The following is a 27,492-nucleotide window of genomic DNA, read 5'->3' as shown; positions in this document are numbered from 1 at the left end:
AAGGATTTGCAGTAATAATATAGCCATTGTGTGACAATCCACAGTTGATTACAGATAAATGATATTTGGTAGATGTTTTCGATATTCACTTGCATTTCCAGTTATACCCATAAATCTCATCCAGGAAAACATTCTATTTTGTTTATTTTCTTTAATATAGGTAACATAGAGAGCTCACCCAAAAGTCATTCTGCTAATCCAAGTCAACCCCTGCTAGGACGAGCCTTTGTGAACAGGACTGTGGTAGCAGCCAGTAAGAAGGTAGAAGAGGGGACTGAAGTCAGTGCTCTGTCAGGTATGAGACCACACAGAATAATTCACCTGGCATTTTGAGTAACTGTTTTTGAAATGTGGATTTCCAAAAGGTATTCCCAATTTTATTTTTACATTTTCTAGCTTTCGCTTAATTATCTTACGTGATCTTTTGAGTATGTTGCACCTTGAGATGTTTATCTTTTGAAACTGTACTTGGATTCAACAAGGTCAGCACCATTAATAATCACATGTGATAGCATTTTCTCAGGATTTGGTTCCAAACATATGGGTCTGGGTTCTTCCCCCCCCCCCCGTCTGCCGCAAGATCGCCATGGGTGAGACGCAGACCAGTAAAGGTCCATTGACCTCAGGTGGAAATTTCCGGTCGCCGGGCATGTGTGGCCGGAGAATCCTGCCCACGGTAAAATGAATGCATTGTAAACACATGCTTAAATGGAAAAAGGTGTTGAGGTATTTATTGGTAAGGATGGTGAGAATGTTGTATATAGTGAGCTTAGTGTAAAACCCTGTGCTCATCATGGGATGAAACTTCCACAACTGAGGCTTTGTAGGGTCTTTTGGGCAAAAGTAATGTGGGACCAAAAATTGTGCAAACATGTTCCTCTGCTTTGTTTTGCACTACCTAGGTGATGTCCCTCAAGCTTGCTGTAGCTATAGGAGGCCAGGCAAAGGACTCCCCTACCCACTAAGGACAGCACGGTAGCACAAGTGGATAGCACTGTGGCTTCACAGCGCCAGGGTCCCAGGTTCGATTCCCCGCTGGGTCACTGTCTGTGAGGAGTCTGCACGTTCTCCCCGTGTCTGCGTGGGTTTCCTCCGGATGCTCCGGTTTCCTCCCACAGTCCAAAGACGTGCAGGTTAGGTGGATTGGCCATGATAAATTGCCCTCAGTGACCAAAAAGGTTAGGAGGGGTTATTCGGTTACGGGGATAGGGTGGAAGTGAGGGCTTAAGTGGGTCGGGGCAGACTCGATGGGCCAAATGGCCTCCTTCTGCACTGTACGTTCTATGTTCACTATGTTCACTGCCAGCTCGGTCTTTAAGTGACGTCTTGCATGGAACAGAAACGCAGCTCAGGTTCTGCCCCAAATTATCCACCCAATTTTGACAACTCTCAGCCAGAGATTTTGGCCCTCAAGGTTTCTTTCATTTGATAAATGGTTTTGTCCTTACATTTGCTTTTGCCCACAGCATCCTGCAATGAAGAGACAACTGGTTCCAAGAGTCCTTCTGATGTTTTTCTGTAACCCAGAGGTGCATTACTGTGGCCTTGTTTAAGATTTCTAATCATAGTTCCCTCCCTTTGGATGGTGAAATAATTGAAATCTGCTCACCTGAACCAATGGCCCAGCAGAGGACCAAGCCTCTAGAATTACAAAATTGCAAATCATGGGCAGCACAGTGGCACAGTGGGTTAGCCCGGCTGCCTCACAACGCCGAGGTCCCAGGTTCGATCCCAGCTCTGGGTCACTGTCTGTGTGGAGTTTGCACATTCTCCCCGCATTTCCGTGGGTTTCGCCCCTACAGCCCAAAGATGTGCAGGTTAGGTGGATTGAACACGCTAAATTGCACTTAATTGGAAAAAAAATGAATTGGGTACACTAAATTTTTTTTTTTAAATTGCAAATCACAATTAACAGCTGCCCTCCACTCTCCTCAAGAAGCGTATTTCGGTAACTGCAACACTTGACACTGACTGGAAAGGTGCCAGGAATGGTTCCGCCTTGACCCGCACTGAGGTCACCAGTGCATGCACATCCATTCCTGGCACCTTTCTGGTCACCAGATGGCAAGGGCACTGATGAATTTTTATAATAATAATAATCTTTCTTAGTGTCACAAGTAGGCTTACAATCACTCTGCAATGAAGTTACTGTGAAAATCTCCCAGTCGCCACATTCCCAGCGCCTGTTTGGGTACACTGCAGGAGAATTCACAATGTTCAATTCAGCTAACAGCACGGGCGGGGTTCTTGACCCCCGCCGGGTCGGAGAATCGGCGGGGGATTCTCCGGCGCCGGGGTTTTGGCGGGGGTGGGAATCGCGCCGCGCTGGTCGGCGGCCGCTGGCAGCGGCTCCCCCGGCGATTATCCGGCCCACGATGGGCCGAGTGGCCGCCCGTTTTCAGCCTGTCCCGCCAGCGTAAATTACAACGGGTCCTTACCGGCGGAACCTGGCTCCGCGGGAGGCCTTCGGGGTCCTCGGGGGGGCGCGGGGGGATCTGGCCCCGGGAGGTGCTCCCACGGTGGCCTGGCTCACCGATCCGCGGGCGGGCCTGTGCCGTGGGAGCATTCTATTCCTCCGCGTCGGCCGCAGTAACAGTCCCCGATGGCCGAAGCAGAGATGAACCCCCACTGCGCAAGCGCTCGGATGACGCCAGCACACTCTGGCGCTCCCGCACATGTGCCAACTCGTGCCGGCCGGCGGAGGACCTTCGGCGCCGGTTGGCGTGGCGCCATGCCCCTTCCGCGCCGGCTGGCGTGGCGCAAACCACTCCGGCGCCGGCCTATCCCTGAAGGTGCGGAATTTGGGGCGGCCCGACGCCGGAGTGGTTCACGCCACTCCTTCGCGCCGGAGTTGCCCGCCCCACAGGTCTTCACAGAATCCCGCCCCACATCTTTTGGGACTTGTGGGAGGAAACCGAAGCACCAGGAGGAAACCCACCCAGACACGGGAAAAACGTGCAGACTCCGCACAGACAGTGACCCAAACCGGGAATCGAACCTGGGACCCATGCACTCTCAAGCAACAGTGCTAACCACTTTGTCACCATGCCACCCGCTGTTGCTTTAAAAATTCTTGAGGGACATAAAGAGCTGCCAAAGCTCCTTGTACGCAGAACAAAGAAAAGTATATCACAGGAACAGGCCCTTCGGCCCTCCAAGCCTGCATCGATCATAATGCCCTAACTTAAAAAAAAGCCTTCAACCCTTACTCGTTCCGTATCCCTCTATTTCCTCCCTATGCATATACTGATCCAGATGCCTCTTAAATGTTGCTCATGTGCCTGCTTCCACCACATCCTCTGGCAGCACGTTCCAGGCACCTACCACTCTCTGTGTGAAAACCTTACCCCTCACACCTCCCTTAAACTTTCCCCCTCTCATCTTGAACCTGTGCCCCCTTGTAATTGACACTTCCACCCTTGGAAAAATCCTCTGAGTGTCCACCCTGTCTATGCCTCTCATAGATTTGTAGACCTCTATCAGGTCTCCCCTCAGCCTCTGTCTTTCCAGTGAAAACAATCCTAATTTAAAGTTTCCATGTCCTTTATACAAAGGATTCTTGCTCAGACCAGTGGAGGGTCAATGTTTGAAAGCTTTTGGATGAGTTATGGAGCTATCAAGGCCATGTGGACCAAGTTCCGACACAGTCTAACTAACTCAGTTAATAGTTAGTGGAATCGTTAACTTCAGCATCATGGTTCAAGCCCCACATTGGGTAATGGTTTTTTATTTAACATTTTTATAATAAATTGGACTCACTTGACTGCGCAAGAAATATTTTGATATGGTAGTGCTACGAATACCTGGTCAGCTCTCAACAGTGGCTAAGAGACTGAACCAGAGCCATAATATTTTTAAGTTTTAAGGTGGGGCAGAAAGATTGATTCATTCCAGCAGTGAATATATAAGAAATGGGGCATGGTTATTTAATAAAATAAACTTTATTAAAACAGAAGAAAAGAAACAATATTTGAAACTTTTAAACTTGAACACTAACAGATTACATGTAGTTTCTTAACCTTAACACACTCGTTTCCATTGACAGCACTTGAAATAAAAATGTAGCTCTCAGAAGACAAAGGCAATACTTATGAAGCAATTTTTCTTTTGTTAGGGACATTTGTTCAGAACCCTTTTCCAAAGCCTCCGTCGGTGGCAACTTTCATGACCTCTCTCGGTCGATTTCCAAACTCTCGGTCAATTTCCAAAGCCTTCTCCTCTGTAATTTTAATTTAAAAAAATATATATTTAGAGTACCCAATTCATTTTTTTTTCCAATTAAGGGGCAATTTAGTGTGGCCAATCCACCTACCCTGCACATCTTTGGGTTGTGGGGGCGGGGGAGGTGAAACCCACACAAACACGGGGAGAATGTGCAAACTCCACAAGGACAGTGACCCAGAGCCGAGATCGAACCTGGGACCTCGCTGCCATGAGGCAGCAGTGCTAACCACTGCGCCACCGTGTTGTCCCTCCTCTGTAGATTTCATGACCTCTCTCGGTCGATTTCCAAAGCCTTCTCCGCTGAAACTGTCCAGAACAGCATTCTTTCACTCTCTCTCTCTCTCTCTAAGCTCCACCCAGCCCCTCAAACAAAGGTTCTCTGCTGGGGTTTCCAGGCTCGAACCTAAGATTGTTATCTTGGCTGATTGCCCACTCCTGTTTATACAAAAGAACAGAGCCATGCTATTGATATGCAGCTAACCTCCCATTGACAGACAAAGAGGCCATAAGAATCTATAATGGGCGAATAGCTGGTCAGACAGGAGTGTCCTAAAGAACATGGATCTGGGGCCCCTGTGTATTTACACTAACGGGTTTAAGTCTTACTGGGACAATGTAACTTGGCCAGATGTAGGCCTAACCCATTGAGCGCCATAGTCAAGGTTGGGTCAAACGTTTTTTTGGACTCTGAGGACAATTCTCCGGCCATGTTGCACCCAACACAAATCACGCTATGTTTGGAGAATTATGGGGGAGGTGCTGGGCGCAAAACAGTGTGCGATGCTCCCAGTCCACTCCAGCGGACGGACTCTGGTTCAATCGCTCGCTGGGCATGAACCAGATTAACATCATTGAATCATCAATTAAATATTTGGGATCAGTTTTAAGCTGAATTCTCCTAGCTCCTGGAATTCTCCCACCTGCCGGTGCAATGTGAAGCTGGGGCAAATCCTCAAACGGAGACCACATGTGATAACCACATCAGGAGACTCGGAGGCCATTGTCGCCCCTGGGTGGTCGGGGGCATGGCATGGCAGTGAAAATCTGGTGCTGTTAGGTTTGCACTGCCAAGTTGCACTGCCAAGTTGGCACTGCCAAGGGCCGGTGCATGAAGGGACGGGGCATGAAGATTCAGGTACGAAGGGGACTTACAGTGATGGGGCCTGTTGCGGCAGGAGCATGAAGGGAAGTCATGAAGGAGGGGGCATTTGGCGACTCCATAGCGGGGTGTAGCTCACCTGGGGGAGGGGTAGCAGCATTTGGCGGCGGGGGGGGGGAGGAGGGGGAGGGGGGGGGGGTCCTGATGCCGGCGAGAAGGAGGGGATGAGGGAGTCTATGCCGGTCCGAAGATGTAGGGCTGGAGTATTAGTCTGAGATCGGGATGTGCTTTTTAAAGGGCTCGCTGTCTGGCGTTTGTGCACGTTCTCCCCGTGTCTGAGTGGGTTTCCTTCCGGTGCTCCGGTTTCCTCCCACAGTCCAAAGATGTGCAGGTTAGGTTACTGTATTATGGGCAGAGGGCAGGGCAGTAGGCCTTTGCGGAGTGCTCTTTCTGAGGGATGGTGCAGACTCGATGGGCTGAATGGCCTCCTTCTCCACTGTAGGGATGCTATGTGCAGCAAGTACTCCCCCTAGTGTTTCACCACAATATACACAACCATTTTGTGAGAAGCCTTTTTTGTTGCAGAAATAATTTAGCAATAGTTTATTTCAAACATTCTGCTTCAAGGATGCAGTATATATTCCAGCAACCTCAAATATTTACTACTTTAATTAACAAGTTGTCTAGCTTTTATATTGATTGAGAAAATCACGACAATGTTCATTCAGACTAAAGCAATATCAGATACGCCTGAACCAGCTGCTTGACAAAAGTCCATCTTGCGCACTTGCTGAATCTACTCTTCAGGAACATTGTGGGCGGAATTTCCCGTTTTCCATCTAAGTGCTGGACAAGGCAAGAAAGGTGGCGTGCAGCTCACGCCTGCTTTTCTCGCCATATTGTCCACACTGAGAATAAGAAATCCTGGAGGCGTCTCCCACGCCATCATGCTGGTGGGGCGGGCTCCAAAAGAGCCCGCAATGTTGCCCCTCCTGAGATTGGAAGGTGCCCCAATCTCCGGTAAGAAAACAAATAACCCTGCCCCCGCACAAACACAACCATCTGGAGAACCACCCCGAGCACAAGGGAAAACACCCCCCCTCACAGAGCTCCCCCAGGGACATACTGAAACAACCTAAGGAACCTCACAGGCGCATCATCAGAAAGAAATTGACATTGAGCCAAAGAAGGGGATTTTCAGACTAGTGACCAAAATCTTGGTCAAAACGGTAGGTTTTACAGATTAACTTAAAGAAGAAGATCAGAAGGAAAGGTGAAGAGGTTCAGGGAGGGAACTACAGAGCTAGAATCATAGAATAATAGAATCCCCACCATGCAGAATGTTGTCCAGGAATTACTACCTATGACCATGGACTGCTTCAGTATCTGAGGAATTGCAAATTGTACTGAACATTGGACAATCATGAGCGAACATTCCCACTTCTGACCTTATAATGAGGGAAGGTTATTTGTGAAGCAGCTAAAGATGGTTGGGGCTAGGACACTACCCTGAGGAATTCCCGGCACAATGTTTGTGAACAGAGATGATTGGCCTCCACCAATTACAACCATCTTGTTTTGTGCTAGGTATGACTCCAAAGAGCAGAGTTATCCCTCTGATACCCAATGACTTCCATTCTGCTCAGGCTTATTGATACCACAGTTGGTCAAGTGCTTAGTTGATGTCACGGGCAGGCGCTCTCGCCTCCCCACTTGAATTCAACTCTTCATGTTTGAACCAAGGCGACAGTGAGGGCAAGAGCTGAGTGATTCTGGTGGAAACCAAACTGAGCATCAGTGAACAGATTATTGCTGAGTAAGTGCCGCTTGCTGGCACTGCCGAGAGCACCTCCCATCACTTGGCTGCTGAACAAGAGTGGGCGGAGGAGTTGGTAATCAACGGGTTTTTATTGATCCTGCTTATTGTGGACAGGACGTACCTGGGTAATTTTCCCCATTGGCCAGAATTTTCCGGCCGTTCCCACCGGTGGGATCTTCTGGTCACAAACCCGGTGCATTCAACGGGAAACCCCCTTGACAACGGCGGGACCAGAAGATCCTGCCATTGGTCAATGGCACGCCACCCCCGCCACTGTGAAACACGTGGGCCGGGATTCTCCTTTCCGGGGACTAAGTCCCCACGCCAGCGGGAAAACCAGTGCCAAAGACTCCGGCGTCAACAGGCCCCAAAGGTGAGGAATTCTCACCTGTCTCGGGGACTAGATGGACGGCGGAGGGGTTGGTGCCACTCCAGCCAGCGCCGAAGGGACTGTGCATGCGCGGAACCGCCGCCGTGTTTTGGCGCATGTGAGGGGGTTCTCTTCTCCGCCCCGGCCATGGCGGAGCCCCACAGGGGTTGATGTGGAAGGAAGGAGTGCCCCCACGGCACAGGCCAGACTGCAGATTGGTGGGCCCCGATCGCGGGCCAGTCCACCGTGGGGGACCCCCCGGGGTTCGGATGCCCCTGCGCACCCTCGAGGACCGCCCCAGCCGACTTACCTGCCAGGTCCCGCCGTGTGGGACCGTACGTAAGCCACGCCGGCGGGACTGGCCAAATGCGGACGGCCGCTCGGCCCATCAGGGCCCAGAGAATTGCCAACGGCCCCCGACCGGCGTGGCGTGAACCCTGCCCCCGTCCGAAAAACAGTGCCGCCCCCTGGGGATTCTCCGACCCGGCGGGGGGTTGGAGAATCCCGCCCGTGGTTGGGGGGGGGTGGTGAATGGCATGGAAAACTTTGCCCAATCTGTCTTTATGCCAATTAAAAGAGAAAATCTCAACTTTGGTATCCATTCCCTTTAGTTGTCTACTCAGTTTCTCTTCAGTAAAGCGTCTTTAAACCTTTCTATGTTGATGATAGAAGCTGACCCAGGTCCCAGTCCTTCCTATTATTAGAATCCATCTGGTAGTGTTGGAGATTAGTCCTTACCAAATGAGATAATGACCGTGCTGTCCTGGGACAGTGCCCTAAGAGATGGCGGGTGATAATCATCCTCTTTTTGTTCAGTCTTGCAGCAGCATTAATCTTCTCTTCTTGGGCAGTCCCTCAGCCTCGCGGATGACTTGCTTCCGCTCCGGGGAGGTGGTTGAAAAGTCCAATCTTGGATCTGCAGACTCTGACACAGGTTTGGGGCAGGCGGTGTTTGAGGAGGTGGGTGGGACGCTCTCGATTCTGTGCTGTCCTTCCGCTGTTATGCTTGGCCGTCGAGTGCTCCATCTTATGGCACCTTCGCAGATGCTTTTTCTCCAGCTTGTGCATTCTAGGGCAAGCGATTCCCACCTGTTGATGTTGATTTATTGAGGGAGGCTTTCAGAGTGTCCTTGTAGTGTTTCCTCTGCCATCCTGGTGATCGCCTGCCACTGCGGAGCTCGGAATACAGCACTTGTTTTGGGAGTCTTGTGCCGAGCATGCGGACAATATGACCCGCCCATCGCAGCTGGCTGAGCGTGACCAGTGCCTCAATATTGGGGATATTGGCCTGGGGGAGGACGCTCACGTTGGTACACCTATCCTGCCAGTGGATTTGTAAGATTTTGCGGAGGCATCGTTGGTGCTAACTCTCCAAGGGTTTGAGTTGTCTGCTGTACATTGTCCATGTTTCTGATGCATACAGGAGGGCCGGGACCACGGCTGCTTTGTAGACCATGAGCTTGGTGCTGGGTTTGAGGCTTTGGTCTTCAAATATGCTGTTCCTCAGCTGTCCAAAGACTGCACTGGCGCATTGGAGTCGATGTTGTTGACGATGAGTGTCCACAGCGAGAGGAGGCTCCCGAGTTATGGGGAATGATCCGCACTGTCCAAGGGCTCACCAGGGATCTTGATGGTAGGGGGGCAGTTTTGTGTGGCAGGAGCGGGCTGGTAGAGAACATTTGTTTTCCGGATGTTTAGCCTGAGGCCCATTCTCTCATATGCATCACTGAATGCACGACAAGGGTTTGTAGCTCCGCCTCTGCATGTGCACACTCACAGGCATCATCTGCTTGCTGCAGTTTGATGACAAAGGTTGGGATGGTCTTGGTTCTGGTCTGGAGGCATCGGAGGTTGAACAGTTTCCCAATTGTCTGGTAGGTTAGCTCCACACCAGCGGGGAGATTCAGGGTGATGGGATGCAGTGTTGCTGCAAGAAAGATGGAGAAGAGTGTTACCGCAATGACGCAGCCCTGTTTGACCTCTGTTTGCACACATATTGGGTCTGTGATGGTTCTGTTGGTGAGGATCACGGCTTGCATGTCATTGTGGAGCAGGCAGAGAATGGTAACCAATTTCTGCGGGCAGCCGAGTTTGAGGAGGATGCTCCACTGTCCCTCACGTCTAAGGCGTGAGGTTGAAGAAGGCCATGAACAGAGGTTGTTGCTGCTCCCTGCACTTTTCCTGGATTTGTCACATGCTGAATATCATGTTCATTGAGCCTCTTGATGGGTGGAAGTTGCACTGAGGCTCTCGGAGGAGCTCTTCAGCCACTGGGAGGAAGTGGTTGAGCAGTATTCTCTGAATGACCTTGCCCGTGGCAGAGAGTAGGGAGATCCCACTGTAATTTCACATCATTAATAGAACTTGTGGAAGAAAACAGTTTTCAGTTGAAGCGGCCAATGCATGAGCAGGTATTAGCTTTACAGATTGTTGAACAGGCAGGTCCCAAAATTAAAATGCAAATTTGCTAGTTCTTCCCTCTCATATTTTACCTGATAAAATCTTTCAGTAAATGATTACTTCTGCTTCATGAATAAATCCATACTAACCATAATGTGTTACCTGTAGGTTATTGAAAGAATTAAGGAGAAATCTTGTTGTGCATTATTACAGTCCACTGTTTCTTTTCAAGGTGATTCTTTCTCAAGTTTCACAACTGCTTCAATGTATTTACATTGTATGGCGCTGTGATCTAACTGGCCTACTATGAATAAATATCATGGCATCATCTTGTCAGGATGGTGGTGTCTACGAACACTATTCACCTGCTCTGTGTTCAGTAGTAATGTTACTACCAGGCCTTATTCATTGTCTATTGTTGCCAAGGTGTGAATTTTGGCATTCTTCTGATTACTGTGATAACACTGGAGTCGCACTCGCCCATTGATTACAATGCCCCCCAAGCATCCATTAGCTGCTTGACACCAAAGCATCAAATTCACAATCCTTGTCTGAATATTCACATCTTTCCAGAGCCTTGGCATATATCTCTGCCGATTCCTCTCACCCTTTGGCCCAACTTGTGTTCCTCACTTGTTCAGTCGTGGCCTAGTGTGAACTCTACCCCCTCCACACCACCACTGCTTCTCGCTAGGCCCCTTCACCTTTTCACTACTCTCTCCCAGATTTGAAAGTTTCTTCAAAACATCTCTCTCGACAATCAAGCTTTGGCGCTGTCTTTGCTTTCCGACAATTGCTTTATATCCATTTCTCCTCTCTGAATCATTTTGTGACCCTTAAGGGCATGTGAACATGATATTTGTTGGACGTACAATTCTGTACTTGCGCAGGCTGCTGCTGTATTTTATCCTTCGCATTTTCACTTTCGCCTTTTTAACAGCATAAACAGTGACTGGGTTCTCTGCGGCTATAATACTTTCTTCCACATCGCCGCACACTTGCAGACATTTTGATCGATCTAAATCTAAAGATATCTAAAGAGCCTTTTCCTCAATGTTGAGCCTTTAATTTTGTCTGTCCTGTGATTTAAAGATTCATGGAGTTCCTTCAAACTGCAGGTAGAAAATGTTCATTTCAGTGACATACTTTACCAATTGCTCTCCTACCTCAGGTAAAACACTTAGCAGTACACTGCTCATCAAATGCCTGCATTGTATCTGTTCTTCTGGAACTTTAATAAACCACATGGTGCTGTATACATTACAGTCCTGAGTGCCTTTTAGGCACAAAAACATTTAGCTTTAATTTCCCATCTCTTGTCAGATCTGCAGCTTCAATCCCTCTAATAAATGCACTGCTATAATTTCTAGCTGCTTGCAATTCCGATACTTGGGATATGTTTGTCACAAATGGCTTCTCAATTCCACCAAAACTTTCATGGATTTTAAAGGTAAGGTGTTAGTTCTAACAAACTTTGCAAACTGAGAACAGGATTGTTTTGCCTGCTGTACTTCCAAGACCTTCAAAGTAATATAAAGAACCGGCGACTTGCAATCTTGCTCCCTTCAGTGCCTGTGGAAAATATTCCGACGCTATGCTTTACCTCTGTAGTTCACTAAATCACTGAGCTTTTGGTAGTTGGCAGTATTTCAAAACAAGAACACTTCATTTACAGCATTGCAGTTTCTGGTCCATTGCTCCCAGCTCTCAAAGTAGTTGGGGCTGTATGCACACAGGAGCAGGTAATTGCTCTGAATTTGTACAGCACTGCTGCGTCCCTAACTCTCTTAATCAAATCTTTCCTTTATATTCTGTATCCTCATTTGACTTTAATTCACCTTATTTCTTTCTGTCCCATTCTCTTTATTTCTCTCTTTATCCTCAACCTTTTTAGTCAATGAGGTACACTGTTCGTTCCATCGTTCACCAAGATCCCAGATTCTCCGCAGGAATAGGTACTTCAGCCGCTCACAACTGTTCTACCATGTAATTAGGTCATGGCTGATCTGCAACTTAACTCCATTTACCTGCCTTGGTTCCAGAACCCTCAATAGCCTTGCCTGACAAACACTTATTAATCTCAGGTTAATTTATTTCAATTGATCGAGCCTTTTGGGAAAGGAATTGCAGATTTCAAAATGATCCTTTGTGTAAAGAATGGCTTCTGTCTTGTTTGAATCTTAAGGTTTAGCCCATTTATTGTGGACTACCTCGTTAGGGAAAATAGTTGGTCTCGATCTGCCTTGTCAAATCCTTTAGTCATTTAAGCACCTCAATTAGATTTCCCCTTAATGTTCTATGTTCAAGGGACTACAAGCACTGTCCTAATAATTTAGATTAACTCTGGTATAATTTTGATGAATTTGTGTTGCACTCAGTCCAAGGCGAACATACCCAGGGCTGAATTCTCCGTTTGGGAGAGTAAGGGTGTGACCGAATGGCCACGTAAGGCAACACGCTACAGCACGACGTGGCCGATAGAAGCTGGGAGACCCGCTCCTGGGATCGACGCAGCTTGCAAAGCCTCGCGAGATCTAACATGATCACGTGAGACGTTGCGATGTGAAACCAGGCCATTGTGGGCGGGATCAATTTTTGCAAATCTGCATATTAGGGCAAGACAGCTCATCTCACTTTAATGTGCAGTTTCCCAAGGCACCCGAAGCCTTGGGATCTATCCTCTTCACCTCGGGAATCTCAGGCGAGCACTGTTCAGTACTGGGGCGGGATTCTCCCCTACACGGCGGGGCGGGGGGTTCCGGTGTAATGGAATGGCAGGAACCACTCCGGCATCGGGCCGCCCCAAAGGTGCGGACTCCGCACCTTTAGGGGCCAAGCGCTCACCTTGAGGGGCTAGGCCTGCGCCGGAGTGGTTTGCGCTCCACCAGCTGGCGGGAAAGGCCTTTGGCGCCACGCCAGCCGGGGCCGAAAGGTCTACGCCGGGCGATGCAGGTCGGCGCATGCGCGGGAGCGTCAGCAGCTGCTGATGTCATCCCCGCGCAGGGGAGGGGATCTCTTCCGCCTCTGCCATAGTGAAGACCATGGCGAAGGCATTAGAAAAAGTGTGCCCCATGGCACAGGCCCACCCGCAGATCGGTGGGCCCCGATTGCGGGCCAGGCCACCGTGGGGGCACCCCCCCGGGACCAGATCGCCCCGCGCCCCCCCCCTGGACCCCAGAGCCTGCCCGCGCTGCCTTGTCCCGCCGTTAAAAAGGTGGTTTAATCCACACTGGCAGGACAGGCATTCCAGCAGCGGGACTTCGGCCCATCGTGGGCCGGAGAATCGGCGGGGGTGGGCCCGCCGACCGGCGCGGTGCGATTCCCGCCCCCGCCGAATCTCTGGTGGCGGAGACTTCGGGACACGGTGGGGGCAGGATTCACTGGGTCGGAGAATCCCCCCCCCGAGGTCTCCAGATGGAACGGCACTCGTGGGGTACTTCCAGTGGATCAAAGACCCTCAGTTCCTTGCCCTTTGGATGGGATGGCACCCTGGCACTGCTGATGCAACACTTGCATCCTGTCAGTGTCACCTGATCAGCACTGCCAAGGTGGCATTTTTTGCGCGGTGGCGATTGGGCCGGGGGTGCCCTGTGTGGGTGGTGGGGCGAGGCCTGGCGGGTTGGGGCTTGGGTGGGGGGGGAGCTCCGGTGAGCGAAGCTCCTCAGTGCAGAAAATGGGGCTATGTGCGGACTCGGCCGCGTTCCCGCCGAGCCCCCGATCTAACCGGGGTGCTTTAAATAGGGGCGTTTCAAGCGCCAGAAATCACCTAGCTAAATGCGTTCACCAAGAGACTTTGTTCCCATTTAGTTAAATTGCACCCTAAGTATTCCTGCCAGAACGTAATAGCATGCGATTCGTGTTCCCATTGGGGTGTTTTGTGTTCTGAGATTCAGGACATGCAAATGGACCAGCAATCTGTCGGCGTGAACTGGAAGCAATTCCCATCCCCGCTGATTACGGAACCACTGGGGCCAGAATTCACGCTAAAGAGTCTGACAAGCTGGAGCTGCTTATAAGTGCTCCACTCATCACACACTCATTCCAGTCACAAAGATGGCTCAGAGATGACGTGCATCCCCCCCCCCCCCCCCCCCCCCCCGATTAAAAGAGTCTGAAGTAGACCCACTGCTCGACGTCACTGAGGAGAGGAGAGACAGGAGAAGACAGGTCGTGACCCTGAGGGGTAGAGGGTCACTGGTGAGGCTTCTGCTCTGAGTGGGCCAGGGATGGTTCCAAAGGCCACGGTTCAGGGGTCCTTTGGTTGGGGTTAGCTCTGCTAATCCCCTGCTTCCTCTTTAGTGGGGCTGTGCACCTGAGGAGTGCCAACACCTGGTAGGCCAGTGGTTGAGCATGGCCACACCCAGCTCCTTGATGATACTGTTAGGGCATTTGGGTTTTCAGAGGGGCAGCCTGGGTGGGCTCCCAAATCACCAGAGGCTCTCTGAGCTTTTACAAGACAGAGTGAGCAGTCAGCAGTGTGAACAGCCACGAGCCTGTAAGTAGCACCCATGGCGGTCTGAGCCAGGCCACCCCAATCCCAAGGGGACAGCCCGAGTCCACGGACATGGCAGCAAGTTGGTCCCTGCTCCTCCCCCCTAGTGCAGGCAGCCACACCCTGCAAGCTGGACAAATTTTCATAGTTTTTGGGACTTCTTTTACTCTCTCCCTCCCCCTCAACAGCCATGGCACCCAGGCCCCACTTTTAAATACTTGCACCAATTCGCATTCACGTGACATTTGTCTGAGAGGGGTGGAGCATCGTGGAGGGGTGGAACATGCAGTGTCAAACCTGCTAATGAGATTTAAATCCATGCGAATAATGGTTATGCATGGGTTCGCCGTTGCGGGGCGTAAACATCACTAACACCGCCAGTGGGGGGCTAGAGTATGGCGCTGGCATCTGCGTCGGGCACAAATTGCAATTTTTATAGAACATAGAACATAGAACAATACAGCGCAGTACAGGCCCTTCGGCCCACGATGTTGCACCGAAACAAAAGCCATCTAACCTACACTATGCCATTATCATCCATATGTTTATCCAATAAACTTTTAAATGCCCTCAATGTTGGCGAGTTCACTACTGTAGCAGGTAGGGCATTCCACGGCCTCACTACTCTTTGCGTAAAGAACCTACCTCTGACCTCTGTCCTATATCTATTACCCCTCAGTTTAAAGCTATGTCCCCTCGTGCCAGCCATTTCCATCCGCGGGAGAAGGCTCTCACTGTCCACCCTATCCAACCCCCTGATCATTTTGTATGCCTCTATTAAGTCTCCTCTTAACCTTCTTCTCTCCAACGAAAACAACCTCAAGTCCATCAGCCTTTCCTCATAAGATTTTCCCTCCATACCAGGCAACATCCTGGTAAATCTCCTCTGCACCCGCTCCAAAGCCTCCACGTCCTTCCTATAATGCGGTGACCAGAACTGTACGCAATACTCCAAATGCGGCCGTACCAGAGTTCTGTACAGCTGCAACATGACCTCCCGACTCCGGAACTCAATCCCTCTACCAATAAAGGCCAACACTCCATAGGCCTTCTTCACAACCCTATCAACCTGGGTGGCAACTTTCAGGGATCTATGTACATGGACACCTAGATCCCTCTGCTCATCCACACTTTCAAGAACTTTACCATTGATTGCTATTCTCCGCCAATCGTAATTCCCTCTGCATGCAACGGGAAACGGAAAATTCAGCCGCCTGTCTCTCATGCGGTGTCCGGTACTGGACATGGCACTCCAGATGGGGCCTAACCAGAAATTTATGTACCTGTATTACAAGTTCTGTCACTATGTGTTCCAGCCCCCTTGAAATAAAGGCAAATTACTTCATTAACGTTTTTTGATATTTTTTTACCTGTTCACTGGCTTGTAGTAATTTATGTACATGAACCCATAAATCTCTCAGCTTCTCCACAGTTTGTTGCTTTTTACCATTCAGAAAACATCTTTCTTAGGTTCATAGTGTGCGGCCTCACACATTCGCACTTCTACTGTTACAGTTGTGTCCACGCACTCAACCTTTAAACGTCCCTTTGCAATTTTCCGCTTCCATCCATAGTATTTACCATCTAAATTAATATTGTCAACAATATCTGTTTTCTAATACTTCATCGCAGTCATTTGTAAATATAGTGAAATTCTGAAGCATTCGTACAGATCACTAGGGGACAATATTAATTATATCCTGCTGAGTACAGCTGAGTACATCCCCATGATCTTGACTTCTGCTTCCTATCCTTACCAATGCCAAAAGCTAACTTACAATCCCATGTGCTCTTATTTTTGTTTACAGTTTCTTCCTTGGAATCTTCCTAGGTGCCTTCTGGAAGGCTACAAAAATAACATCCATAGAATAACATTTTAGGTACCTCCTCAAGAAAAAAAACTATCAGGCTCATTAGATAAGCCTTAACCTTTAGAAATCCACCTTCACTCTCTCTGATCAGTTCACATTTGTCCAAGCTATCTGCCACTCTGTCACTGATCACAAATTGTTGTGACTTCCCAGCACCAGACGTTAGACTAAAAAGCCTCTGAGTTCCCAAGTTACCCCGGCTTCTGCTGCAGCAATTCTGAGTCTCCGTGTGGTGCCATTTCCACGTGTTATGCTGTGGACAAAATACGTCCAAAGCGACTATTCATGGTCTGATGTTGTATTTTCCTGTTACACTTTGAAGCAGTGCTCCTTAGATTGATTTTACTGTGTTGTTGTAAGGGCTTTGCTTTGCTCATAGTGACCTCTAGATAAGAAATTACTGTTGAACAGCTCAATAAATTTCATTGACAGTGCAGCTCAGTGATGCCAAAGAGTGCTGGATGGTACTAGTCAAGTTCATGCTTATTATTCCTCACATATTGGGTTATCAAACTTCTATTAAAGGGACGTCGGGTACTTTCTGAGCTGAAATGTGGGGAATTATTGCCCTCGTCACCTCAGGCTCCTTTCATACACCTTTGAGCAGATGATTCAAGAGCACTAACGACAGGTACTTATACCCGATCAGGAAATGCTCGGCGGGATTCTCCAGTCGTCAGCTGCGTGTTTCTGGTGCCGTTCGCTGGCGGTGGGATTCTCTTTTCCTGCCACTTGTCAATGGGAATTCCCATTGTACCCACCCCAAGCCACCGGGACACTCGCTGAATTAAAATCGTGTGCAGAAATAATTAAGAAGGAGGAATTTCAATTTGACACTGCTGACCTCTACACTCCTCCAGGCTTGCACAGACAGCTCTCTGCTGATTGTCACATTTCCATTGATACCTGCCCATGTACACTCCCACAGTTCAGTACTGGCTCTCTATTTGGTCCTTTTCCATGTCATGACCAATTCCAAAACTACCAGCCCACAACCGCACTGCGCATACGATGGTAACAGCTAATTAAACTAACCTCCCGATTGATCTGTTTAGCTGATCAGGCATTCAAACAGAACTCTCCTCTTTTAAGAAATCAATGGAAAGACTTCAGAACTAATTAGAGTTAATGTGGACCATGTCTGCACTGAGAGAAAACAGAAGTTAATTGTGTCCCATTGATATATCATTTCTGAGACTGAAGTTACTTCAGGCAGTCAACAAGTTTAACGTGGGCAGCTGTGGTAGATCGTCAAACTTCTAATCATAGTGTCAAGGCAATTTTCTTTCACAGAGATAAGCAGAAACGAATTTCAGTGTGAGCAAAGCTCAGAGAAATAAAATGAAATTATATCCGATAAAATTAAAAATAAATAAGAATTATGGGAAAAACCTCACTTTGGATTTTGACGCGAAACTAAAATTGTAATGATCTGCTGCAGTTTGAGGCGCAGCTTTTCATCTGCCTCAAATACCTCTAATTTGGGACTAATGGTGTTGGGTGGAAATTCTTCAGAGTAACAGAGTTGTGTAATGTTACCATGGGAGGATATTGAAGCCAACAATATTAATGAGCTTGGGAGACAATGAGAAGTGTTTCTGGAGAAACAAGAAATGAAAGAACGAGGTGAGTGGGAGCTTCGATGGAGGTCATCCATCAGGGGTGCAGTGTTTCAGAGAAGCTGAATCATAGACAATTTTATCCACCTTTCGGACGTGCACATGTTAGTTAGATCAGGGTAGGAGATAAGCAACGACTGTGACAACTTCCACAGTTAAATGCACCATCAATAATCACTAGAATTAGTGGGTGGGGGGCAGTGATTATTTTTCAGATTTTTGTTTCAGAATTTCAGTTGATCTCTCCGCATTTATTTTTTATTAATATAGTTCGTCCACTCAATTATTTCTGGGTTTGTTTCGCTACAGCTTTGTGGGAAATAATGCAGCATAATCATTCTGAAACTTGAGTTATTTTGGTGAAGAGGATTTTTTTTAAAGGTATGTATCCTCCTAAAATCCAAAATTTTGTCTTCTCCTCACTGAACTTATCAGGGTATAATTTCTTGATTATCATCAGGTCTTTGGCACCTCACTTAGGTATATATTCTTAATGTGCAAAGCAATTGCTGCCTGGCCCTGAACAACAACAAACCTAGGCTATCCCACACAACAGGACATAGATAGGTTGGAGACTTGGGCAGATAAATGGCAAATGGAGTTTAATCCAGACTAATGTGAGGTAATGCATTTTGGTAGGTCTAACATAAAGGGGAAATATACAGTAAATGGCAAAACTTTTAGGAATATAGAAAGTCAGAGAGATCTGGGCATGCAGGTCCACATATCTTTGAAAGTGAACGAGTGGACAAGGTAGTCAAGAAAGCATACAGAATGCTTGCCTTCATTGGATGGGGCATCGAGTAAAAAAACTGCTACAGTTGTATAGAACCTTGGTAAGGCCGCACTTGGAATATTGAGTACAATTCTGGTCACCACACTACCAGAGGATGTGGACGTTTTGGAGAGGGTGCAGAGGAGGTTTACCAGGATGTTGCCTGGTCTGGAGGGTGTTAGCTATGTGGAATGGCTGAATAGGCTTGGACTGTTTTCATCAGAAAGACGGAGGTTGAGGGGTGACCTGCTAGAGGTCGACAAGATTATGAGAGTTTGGATAAAGTGGATGGGCAGGCTCTCTTTCCCAGGGTGGAGGAGTCAGTCACCAGGGGCATAGGTTTGAGGTCCATGGGGCAAAGTTTAGAGGAGATGTGCAAGGCTGATTTGTTACACGGAGGGTGGTGAGTGTTTGGAACGTGTTGCCAGGGGAGGTTGTGGAAGCAGATATATTAACGGCGTTCAAAGACATCTTGACAAATACATGGATAGGATGGGTATAGAGCGATAATGCACAAGGAAGTGTTGAGGGTTTTGACCAAGGTTAGTATGACCGATACAGGCTTGGAGGAAGAAGGACCTGTTCCTGTGCTGTATTGTTCTTTGTTCTTTTGTTCTTTGTTGATCAGCTATTATGTGGCACTCTGCAGCCCCACCAAGTTGACTGACTGGAAGGATAAATAAAACTGACTTTGTACACTGCACTTTGCATCATGTCATATAATACTGGTGTAGTCATTCACCTGTTGCAATATCAATGTGAGTCAAGTAGCACATTAGAACTGCAGCGTGAGTTACACAGTACAATACTGCTGAAAAGGGACACGTGTTGCAATGGCACTGTAAGAGGAGTTGCAAGGTGCAATTCTACTGTGATGTGAATCATACGGTAAAATATTCCATGCACTATTTAATAGATGGTGGAATATGTATGTTGCGTCAGTGATTGGTGCAAAATGGCATGCAGTTCAATCACCTAGAATAATAAATATTTGTTATGCAAAGAATATCATGTCTGTTTTGACTTGAGCAGTTGTCATGTTCTATAGAGTACTCCTTGAAATAAATATTGTAAAAAAGTTCTATAATGTCAAACAAATGTCCAATCCTGTTCTTCCTCGCCTCCAGAAGGGTGTCATTGCTGTGGAGCACTCAATCTCCTCCTGTACACATTCAACATCAGGAGAATTGGGTTTCTATCAACAGAAGCACTTCCATTTGATGTTGATTTTACTTGTCAATATCAAATTGAGCCTTCAACTGGACTGTGTTTTAGCTGATAGATTGTGCCCTGTTGACTGAGTGCATAATGCCATATTAATTTGTGGGAAGGGAGCGTTGGAAGACATCATTGGTGCAGAAATATGACCTTGAATTCAACGTGTTAATTTCAAAATATTAATAGTTCTGATAACTCACTTTATTCATGCATTTTTCTCCCTCTAGCAAATAATGTCCTTTATGGAGTATTTGTGACTGCAAGGGAATTTCAACCGTGAGGGCTGTGAGACCTTGTGGTCTTTGTGTTTCTTGCTAACGGAACGGACACAGTTCGACAAAGCAGAGCTTTGTTATTTTCAATGCAGCTTCACACCAGTGCAGTAAGTGACCACATATTAAATCCAATAATATCTTCCCACCCTGCCCCACCACCACATCTCTTTGAGGTGACAGGAAGGAAGCTACAACAACTAAACTTTTGTCATGGGTGTTGCATAGATGAGAATTTGAAGTAAATCTTTATCCCTTTGGATTTAAGCAGTTTTAGCCATTAGCCCAAATATCACTTTCAGATCAGGTTCCCTCTACATGTAACCCTTTAAGAAATTGACGCTCTGTGTGCACCTACCCTGCTATTGGAGGCTGCCAGCATGAAGATTCACTCTTTTATTATCCTTGCACTCCTGTGAATGAAATTAATGGAATGTGGACAGGAGGCAGGGCCTTGTTCGCCATTCACAAAGAAATAAACCCTCCATAAACTGTTGAGATGGCATTTGAAATTAGTGGCTTTTTGTTGGAAGTCACAGGGACAGAATGCGATGCCTCTTATTTAACAGGTCACTGACGTCTGGAACCTATATTTAAAAAGGGCAAGGAGCAGGCTATAGGCCCATTAGTTTAACGTCAGTTATGGGCAAGTCGCTAGAATTTACAATCTGAGGTGCTTTGCACGACATCTGGTGCTGGTTTAGCACAGTGGGCTAAATAGCTGGCTTGTAATGCAGAACAAGGCAGCAGCGCGGGTTCAATTCCCGTACCAGCCTCCCCGAACAGGCACTGGAATGTGGTGACCAGGAGCTTTTCACAGTAACTTCATTGAAGCCTACTTGTGACATTAAGCAATTATTATTATTGATAGGCTTGACAAAGTGGCTATTTAGGAGTCACAACATGGCTTCCGGAAGTCCTGTCTCAACAACACACATCATCGAATGATATATCACAAATGGAAGCCATTCAGCTCATTGTGTCTGCACTGACACTCGAAAGGAACGAGCAGCTGGTCCCGCTCCCCCTCTACTTTCCCTTTGGCCCTGCACATTTTCATTTTTAAGTATTTGTCCACTTGTCTTTGAAAGTTACTATTGAATTTGTTTCCAGCACCCTTTCAGGTAATGCAGTCTTACTCATAACTCACAACGATTATTAAGAAAATCATAGTTCTCCTCATCCCACCCCCTGGCTCCTTTTGTGAACAATCTTAAATCTGTGTCCTGTGCTAATTGACCGTCCTGCCAGTAGAGATAGTTTCAAACCTATATCTACTATATCAAAACACTATGTTTAATTTAAAAACCTCCAGTAAATCGTCCCTTCACATCTCTTGCTCAAAGGAGAACAGTTCCAACTTCTCTAGTCTCTCAGATTTAATTTATTTCAAGCGCTCACAGAATATTTAAATGAGCAAAGCCCAGCAAGACGTTATTTAAGCAGATTTGTTTTTAAAAGCCTTTTAATAATTTGCTGTCCAGGAGGTGGCTAAGTAAGGTTGTGCCCCTTGGGATCTACCTGCATGGTTAGCCAATTGCTGCTTGGCGGTGGGGATCTACCGCAGAGGGCTGAATTTTGGCCTCGGAGGCATGAAGCAGGAATCGGTACTGTTTATGTGTCCTGAATCCGCCCATGAGGGGAAGTAGTTGCTTCTGCTTCATTTGTGTCAGAGACTAATATCTGTATTCTCCCAATATTTATATGGTTGGTGCAAGCTAAATCAGGCAAGACCTGGGGCGGAATTCTCCGCAATCGGCGCGATGTCCGCCGACCGGCGGCAAAAACGGCGCAAATCAGTCCGGCATCGCGCCGCCCCAAAGGTGCGGAATCCTCCGCATCTTGAGCGGCCGAGCCCTAACCTTGAGGGGTTAGGCCCGCGCTGGACTGATTTCCGCCCCGCCAGCTGGCGGGAAAGGCCTTTGGTGCCCCGCCAGCTGGCGCAAAACTGACTTTGCCGGGTGGCGCATGCGCAAGAGCGTCAGCGGCCGCTCACGGCATCCCCGCACATGCGCAGTGGAGGGGGTCTCTTCCGCCTCCGCCATGGTGGAGACCATGGCGAAGGCGGAAGGAAAAGAGTGCCCCCACGGCACAGGCCCGCCCGCGGATCGGTGGGCCCCGATCGCGGGCCAGGCCACCGTGGGGGCACCCCCCGAGGCCAGATCGCCCCGCGCCCCCCCTGGACCCCGGAGCCCGCCCGCGCCACCTTGTCCCACCGGTAAGAGAGGTGGTTTAATCCACGCCGGCGGAACAGGCATTCCAGCAGCGGGACTTCGGTCCATCCGGGCCAGAGAATCGCCGGGGGGGGGGCCTGCCAACCGGCGCGGCGCGATTCCCGCCCCCACCGAATATCCGGTGCCGGAGAATTCGGCAACCGGTGGGGGCGGGATTCACACCAGCCCCCGGCGATTCTCCGACTCGGCGGGGGGTCGGAGAATCTCGCCCCTGCTTTAAATGGTAGTCCTGACAATGAAAATTTTTTAATGGAAATAATCGAAAGATGGGTCTTGATGATTTCAAGTGATGGGGCTGTAGCTATTTCCTTGGGAGCTTCTTCCATTGTGGGATTGTCTTTGGGAAGAAAGATTGTCGATGTCATGGAAACAAATGGCTTTAGTAGTCTGTATGGATGGTCATCTGGGGCGTCATTCTCCGACCCCCCGCCGGGTCGGAGAATGGCCGTTGGCCGCCGTGAATCCCGCCCCCGCTCCCGCCGAAGTCTCCGAAGGGAGAAAAGTCGGCGGGGCGTTAATGGCGCCGCTGCCGCGGAGAATGTCACGGGTCTGCGCAAGGCAGCCGATTTTCGGCCTGCCGATATTCTCCCTTCCGGATGGGCCGAAGTCCCGTCGACGTGATGACCGTTCACGTCGACGTGAATCAAACCTCCTTTTCATCGGCGTGACCCGGTGCTCCAGGCTCACGCCGACCAGCGAGGAGGTGAGTGATGGCCTGGGGGGTTGGCTCTGGGCAGGAAATGGCGTGGCCGCAGACTGATTGCGTGAGGAGAGGTGTGTCTCGGCTTGTGTGTGTGTGTGTGCGGCGGGGGGGGGGGGGGGGTGGTTAGAGTAGGCTGGGCTCCGGGGGAGTGCCGGGAGGGGGTCCGTGCTGGGGTGGAGGTTGGGGATTGGGGGGGGGTCCGTGCTGGGGTGGAGGTTGGGGGTTGGGGGGGGGTCCGTGCTGGGGTGGAGGTTGGGGGTTGGGGAGGGGGTCCGTGCCGGGGTGGAGGTTGGGGGGGGGGTCCGTGCTGGGGTGGAGGTTGGGGGTTGGGGAGGGGGTCCGTGCCGGGGTGGAGGTTGGGGGGGGTCCGTGCTGGGGTGGAGGTTGGGGGTTGGGGAGGGGGTCCGTGCCGGGGTGGAGGTTGGGGGGGGGGTCCGTGCTGGGGTGGAGGTTGGGGGTTGGGGAGGGGGTCCGTGCCGGGGTGGAGGTTGGGGGGGGGGTCCGTGCTGGGGTGGAGGTTGGGGGTTGGGGAGGGGGTCCGTGCCGGGGTGGAGGTTGGGGGGGGGGGTCCGTGCTGGGGTGGAGGTTGGGGGTTGGGGGGGGGTCCGTGCTGGGGTGGAGGTTGGGGAGGGGGTCCGTGCCGGGGTGGGTGATGGGAGGGCAAATGAGTTGGTCCACCTGGCCAGGTGCCAGCCTCCAACAGTTGGACCCATGCGGTCCATGCCACCTGGCTGGGGGGAGGAGGGGATATGGGCAATGATGACATGTCGTCGTTCCCCTCCCCCCCACCAGGCCGTCATGTTTTCAGACCATCCAGCGATGTTGGCCGCCGTGGTGGCAGCCGCTCATGTCTATGTTGCCCTGGATGAGGAGGAGGAGGAGGAGGAGGAGGAGCGTGCCAGAGAGGCGGCGCAGGCTGCCGCAGAGGGGCAGGCGGCAGCCGCCCAGGCTGGAGGGACACCTGACCGACAGGACGAGGAGGGGGAGGAGGACGTCGCGGCCCCACGGCAACGGAGGCATCCGAGGGCGCCCCGTGTGTACCGGCCCCGGCAGTCATACCAGGACCTCACGGACCGGGAATGCAGGAGGAGACTCCGGATGAGCCGGGAAACCGTGGCACACATCTGCCACCTGCTGGCACACCTGTCACCGCGTGGCACTGGCGGGGGACACCCTCTCCCCGTGTCCGTCAAGGTTACGGTGGCCCTGAACTTTTATGCAACGGGGTCATTCCAGGCACCGAGTGGAGACCTGTCCGGCATATCGCAGACATCGGTGCATCGGTGCATCCGGGCAGTGACAGATGCCCTTTATGCCATGGCGCACCGCTACATCCGCTTCCCCGTGGACCGGGCCAGCCAAGATGCCCGGGCCGTGGGCTTCTCTGCCGTTGCCGGGTTCCCCATGGTCCAGGGCGCGATCGATGGGATGCACGTCGCCGTGCGGCCACCTGCAGAGAACAGGGCCGTGTTCACTAATAGGAAGGGGACCTATTCGATGAACGTACAGGTGGTCTGCGACCACCGCATGATGACCCTGCACGTCTGCGCCCGTCACCCAGGCAGTGTACACGACTCATTCGTGTTGTCGCGGTCATCCATCCCCGGCATGTACGAGGGACGCCATCCCCGGCTGAGGGGCTGGTTGCTGGGCGACAGGGGCTACCCATTGCGATCGTGGCTGATGACGCCTATATGGAGGCCACGCAATGAGGCGGAGAACCGCTACAATGATGCCCATGTAGCGACAAGGGGAGTGATCGAGAGGTGCTTTGGCGTGCTGAAGATGCGTTTCAGGTGCCTGGACCTCTCTGGGGGCGCCCTCCAGTATCGGTCAGATAGGGTCGGCCGCATCATTGTGGTGTGCTGCGTCCTGCACAACATAGCCCAGCAGAGGGGCGATGTGCCGCAGGCAGAGGAGGGCGGAGTGGAGGAGCAGCAGGAAGAGGCCCAGTCCTCCCCAGATGAGGGGGATGGGGGCAATGGTCAGGGCAGACGGGGTAGACACAGGCGGGTGGCTGTCCACCGTTACCGGCTGGCCCAGCGGGCACGGGACAGACTGATAGACGCCCGCTTCACTGACTAGATGGGCGTGGGAATCGGGTAGTATGGCCACAGACCGCACACCATGGCAACAGCCGACCACCCACACCCCCCACCCATCCACCCACCCAGCACCCTCACCCCCCTCCCCAACCCCACACACCCCACCCGCATGCACACCACCCCCCCCCCCAATTGCCGATCCACCGGCGGCACAACGGGCCGGGCTCACCCAGATGCGGGTGGACGCGTGTCTATCGCAGGCCATGGAGGATGATGACAACCCGCCTCCGATGAGCTCCTGGCTCTACATCGTTGGACTATGTCTGACCCATGGCCACAGTACCACCATCCACCCGGACCATCCCTGCATGCGGCTGTGACACTGCAGCGCACGGTCCCGTCCTCTGCCCAGGGGATGATGATGGCGGCCCAGGGAGAAGGGGGCAGACTCACCTGGGGCTGAGGTAAGACCACCCGTCTCACACACACACTTGAGCTCAATGTACATGACACGCCCGCACACTTTGGACAGAGCACAAAGGCAGCTTCGGTAGGTGTAACATTGACTTTAATAACCAAAGGAGTTCATGCACGTGCCCTAGCCCCTAAAACTCATCTGTGCCCTGCACCCGTGCCAACTTACTCAGTGTCTAATTGTTTGGCCTTACGGGCCCTTTGACTACGTCTACGTGGTTCCCCAGACGGTACAGCAGAACTGGAGGTGGACTCCTGTGATTCCTGCCCTCTGACACTGGATCCCTTTGGCGGCCGTTTCCTGGGGCGTCCTGGCCTAGATGGGCCAGGCTGCGGCCCGGGCGACTGGGATGGCGAGCTGCCAGCCTGTCCTGCCCGTTGCCCACCCGATGCACCTGGGACGGAAGGGGGGGAGTCCGAGGTGTCGCGGTGTACCGGGACCTCCCCTACAGAGGGAGCCTGGACGGACCACACCACCTCCTCCTCCCTCGGGGTGCCCGATGGCCCCCAGGCCTCTACATGGGTGGGGGATGCGAACGGACTGGCCATCCAACGTGCCCCCGACATCTGGCGCTGCCAGTCCTGGAGGCCCGTGCTGGTATCGACAGGGGTCTGCATGTTTGCAGCCATGGAGCCCAGGGGGTTGTCAAACCCTGTCTGTGACAGTGCGACGCCGGCTCGCACATGGCCACTGGCGCCGATGCCCTCAGCGATGGCCTGCTGAGACTGGGCCATGGCCTGCAGAGACTGGGCCATGGCCTGCAGAGACTGGGCCATGGCCTGCAGAGACTGGGCTATGGCCTGCTGAGACTGGGCCATGGCCTGCTGAGACTGGGCCATGGCCTGCTGAGACTGGGCTATGGCGTTGAGCGCCTCTGCCATCTGGCGCTGGCACTGGCTCATGGCCTCCTGTGAGAGGGCAGCCATTTCCTGGGCCACAGACGCCGCCTGCACGGAAGGCCCCAGGCCTCGCAAACCGTTCCCCATGTCTGACACCGTCGCACCCATTGCCTCCACCGCGGACGCCACCCGTGCGGTGTCAGCCTGGGTGGCACGCATGACCGGGACCACTCCCAGCTCCTGGACGCGGGTGGACTCCTCCACCTGCGACCGCAGCCGCCGCAAGCCACCCGTCACCCTATTCGCTCGTCTCCGTGTCGGTGGTTGCATCGGATCTATGTGTGGGTGTGGTAACTGCAGGAACCCGGGATCCATCTGGGCGGCAGATGTTCGCTTGGCCTGGGCTGCCCTCCGACCGCCCGGTCCCTCTGCTGCTCCTACCTCCACCTGCTGTACCGGGACGGCTGTGTTGTGCGCACCAGTGAGTGTACCAGACGCCTCATCACTAAAGTGCCCAACCGTGGTGAGTGTTTCTGCGATGGTGGAGGGTGTTGGTGACAGCAGTGGTGTTGTGTCGTGCTCTTCGTCCCACTCTGACTCCATGGCACTTTGGGGTGGGGGTTCGTCTCCACCCATCCACTCTGAGTCACTGTCCGGTATTTCGTCTTCCCGGGTAGGGGTGTCCTGGGTAGTGCTGTCCCGGGTAGTGCTGTCCCGGGTAGTGCTGTCCCGGGTAGGGGTGTCCTGGGTAGTGGTGTCCCGGGTAGGGGTGTCCTGGGTAGTGGTGTCCCGGGTAGGGGTGTCCTGGATAGTGGTGTCCTGGGTAGTGGTGTCCTGGCTCGGATGTGACGGGGGCCTGTGGCTGCCCCCCTCATCGCTGGGTGGTCGCTCCCGCACGTGACGGGGGTGTCGTCTCCCTGTTGCTCCAGGTCTCTCCGTCTCCCGTGGTGTGCGAGGGGCATCCTGCGGGCGTCGCATGCTGGAGGGTCCGGGTCTCTCCGTCTCCCGTGGTCTCCGAGGGGCATCCTGCGGGCGTC

The 27,492-nt window shown here is 51.3% G+C and overlaps 1 protein-coding gene across 1 annotated transcript in view; it reads left to right on the top strand.

The window, feature by feature from the left end:
* Nucleotides 1–27,492, top strand: part of LOC140426516 (ALK tyrosine kinase receptor-like) — a 1,637,280-nt gene that overhangs the window by 1,247,531 nt on the left and 362,257 nt on the right. Inside the window, exon 11 of the mRNA XM_072511388.1 lies at nucleotides 161–295. Coding sequence (XP_072367489.1) covers nucleotides 161–295 — 135 coding nt within the window. The remainder of the gene's footprint in view (nucleotides 1–160; nucleotides 296–27,492) is intronic.

The sequence above is a fragment of the Scyliorhinus torazame genome, chromosome 1 (assembly GCF_047496885.1).
Source record: "Scyliorhinus torazame isolate Kashiwa2021f chromosome 1, sScyTor2.1, whole genome shotgun sequence".
Classification (NCBI taxonomy): Eukaryota; Metazoa; Chordata; class Chondrichthyes; order Carcharhiniformes; family Scyliorhinidae; genus Scyliorhinus; species Scyliorhinus torazame.
Note: the sequence above shows the minus strand (reverse complement) of the source record. Positions and strands in the feature narration are given on the sequence as shown.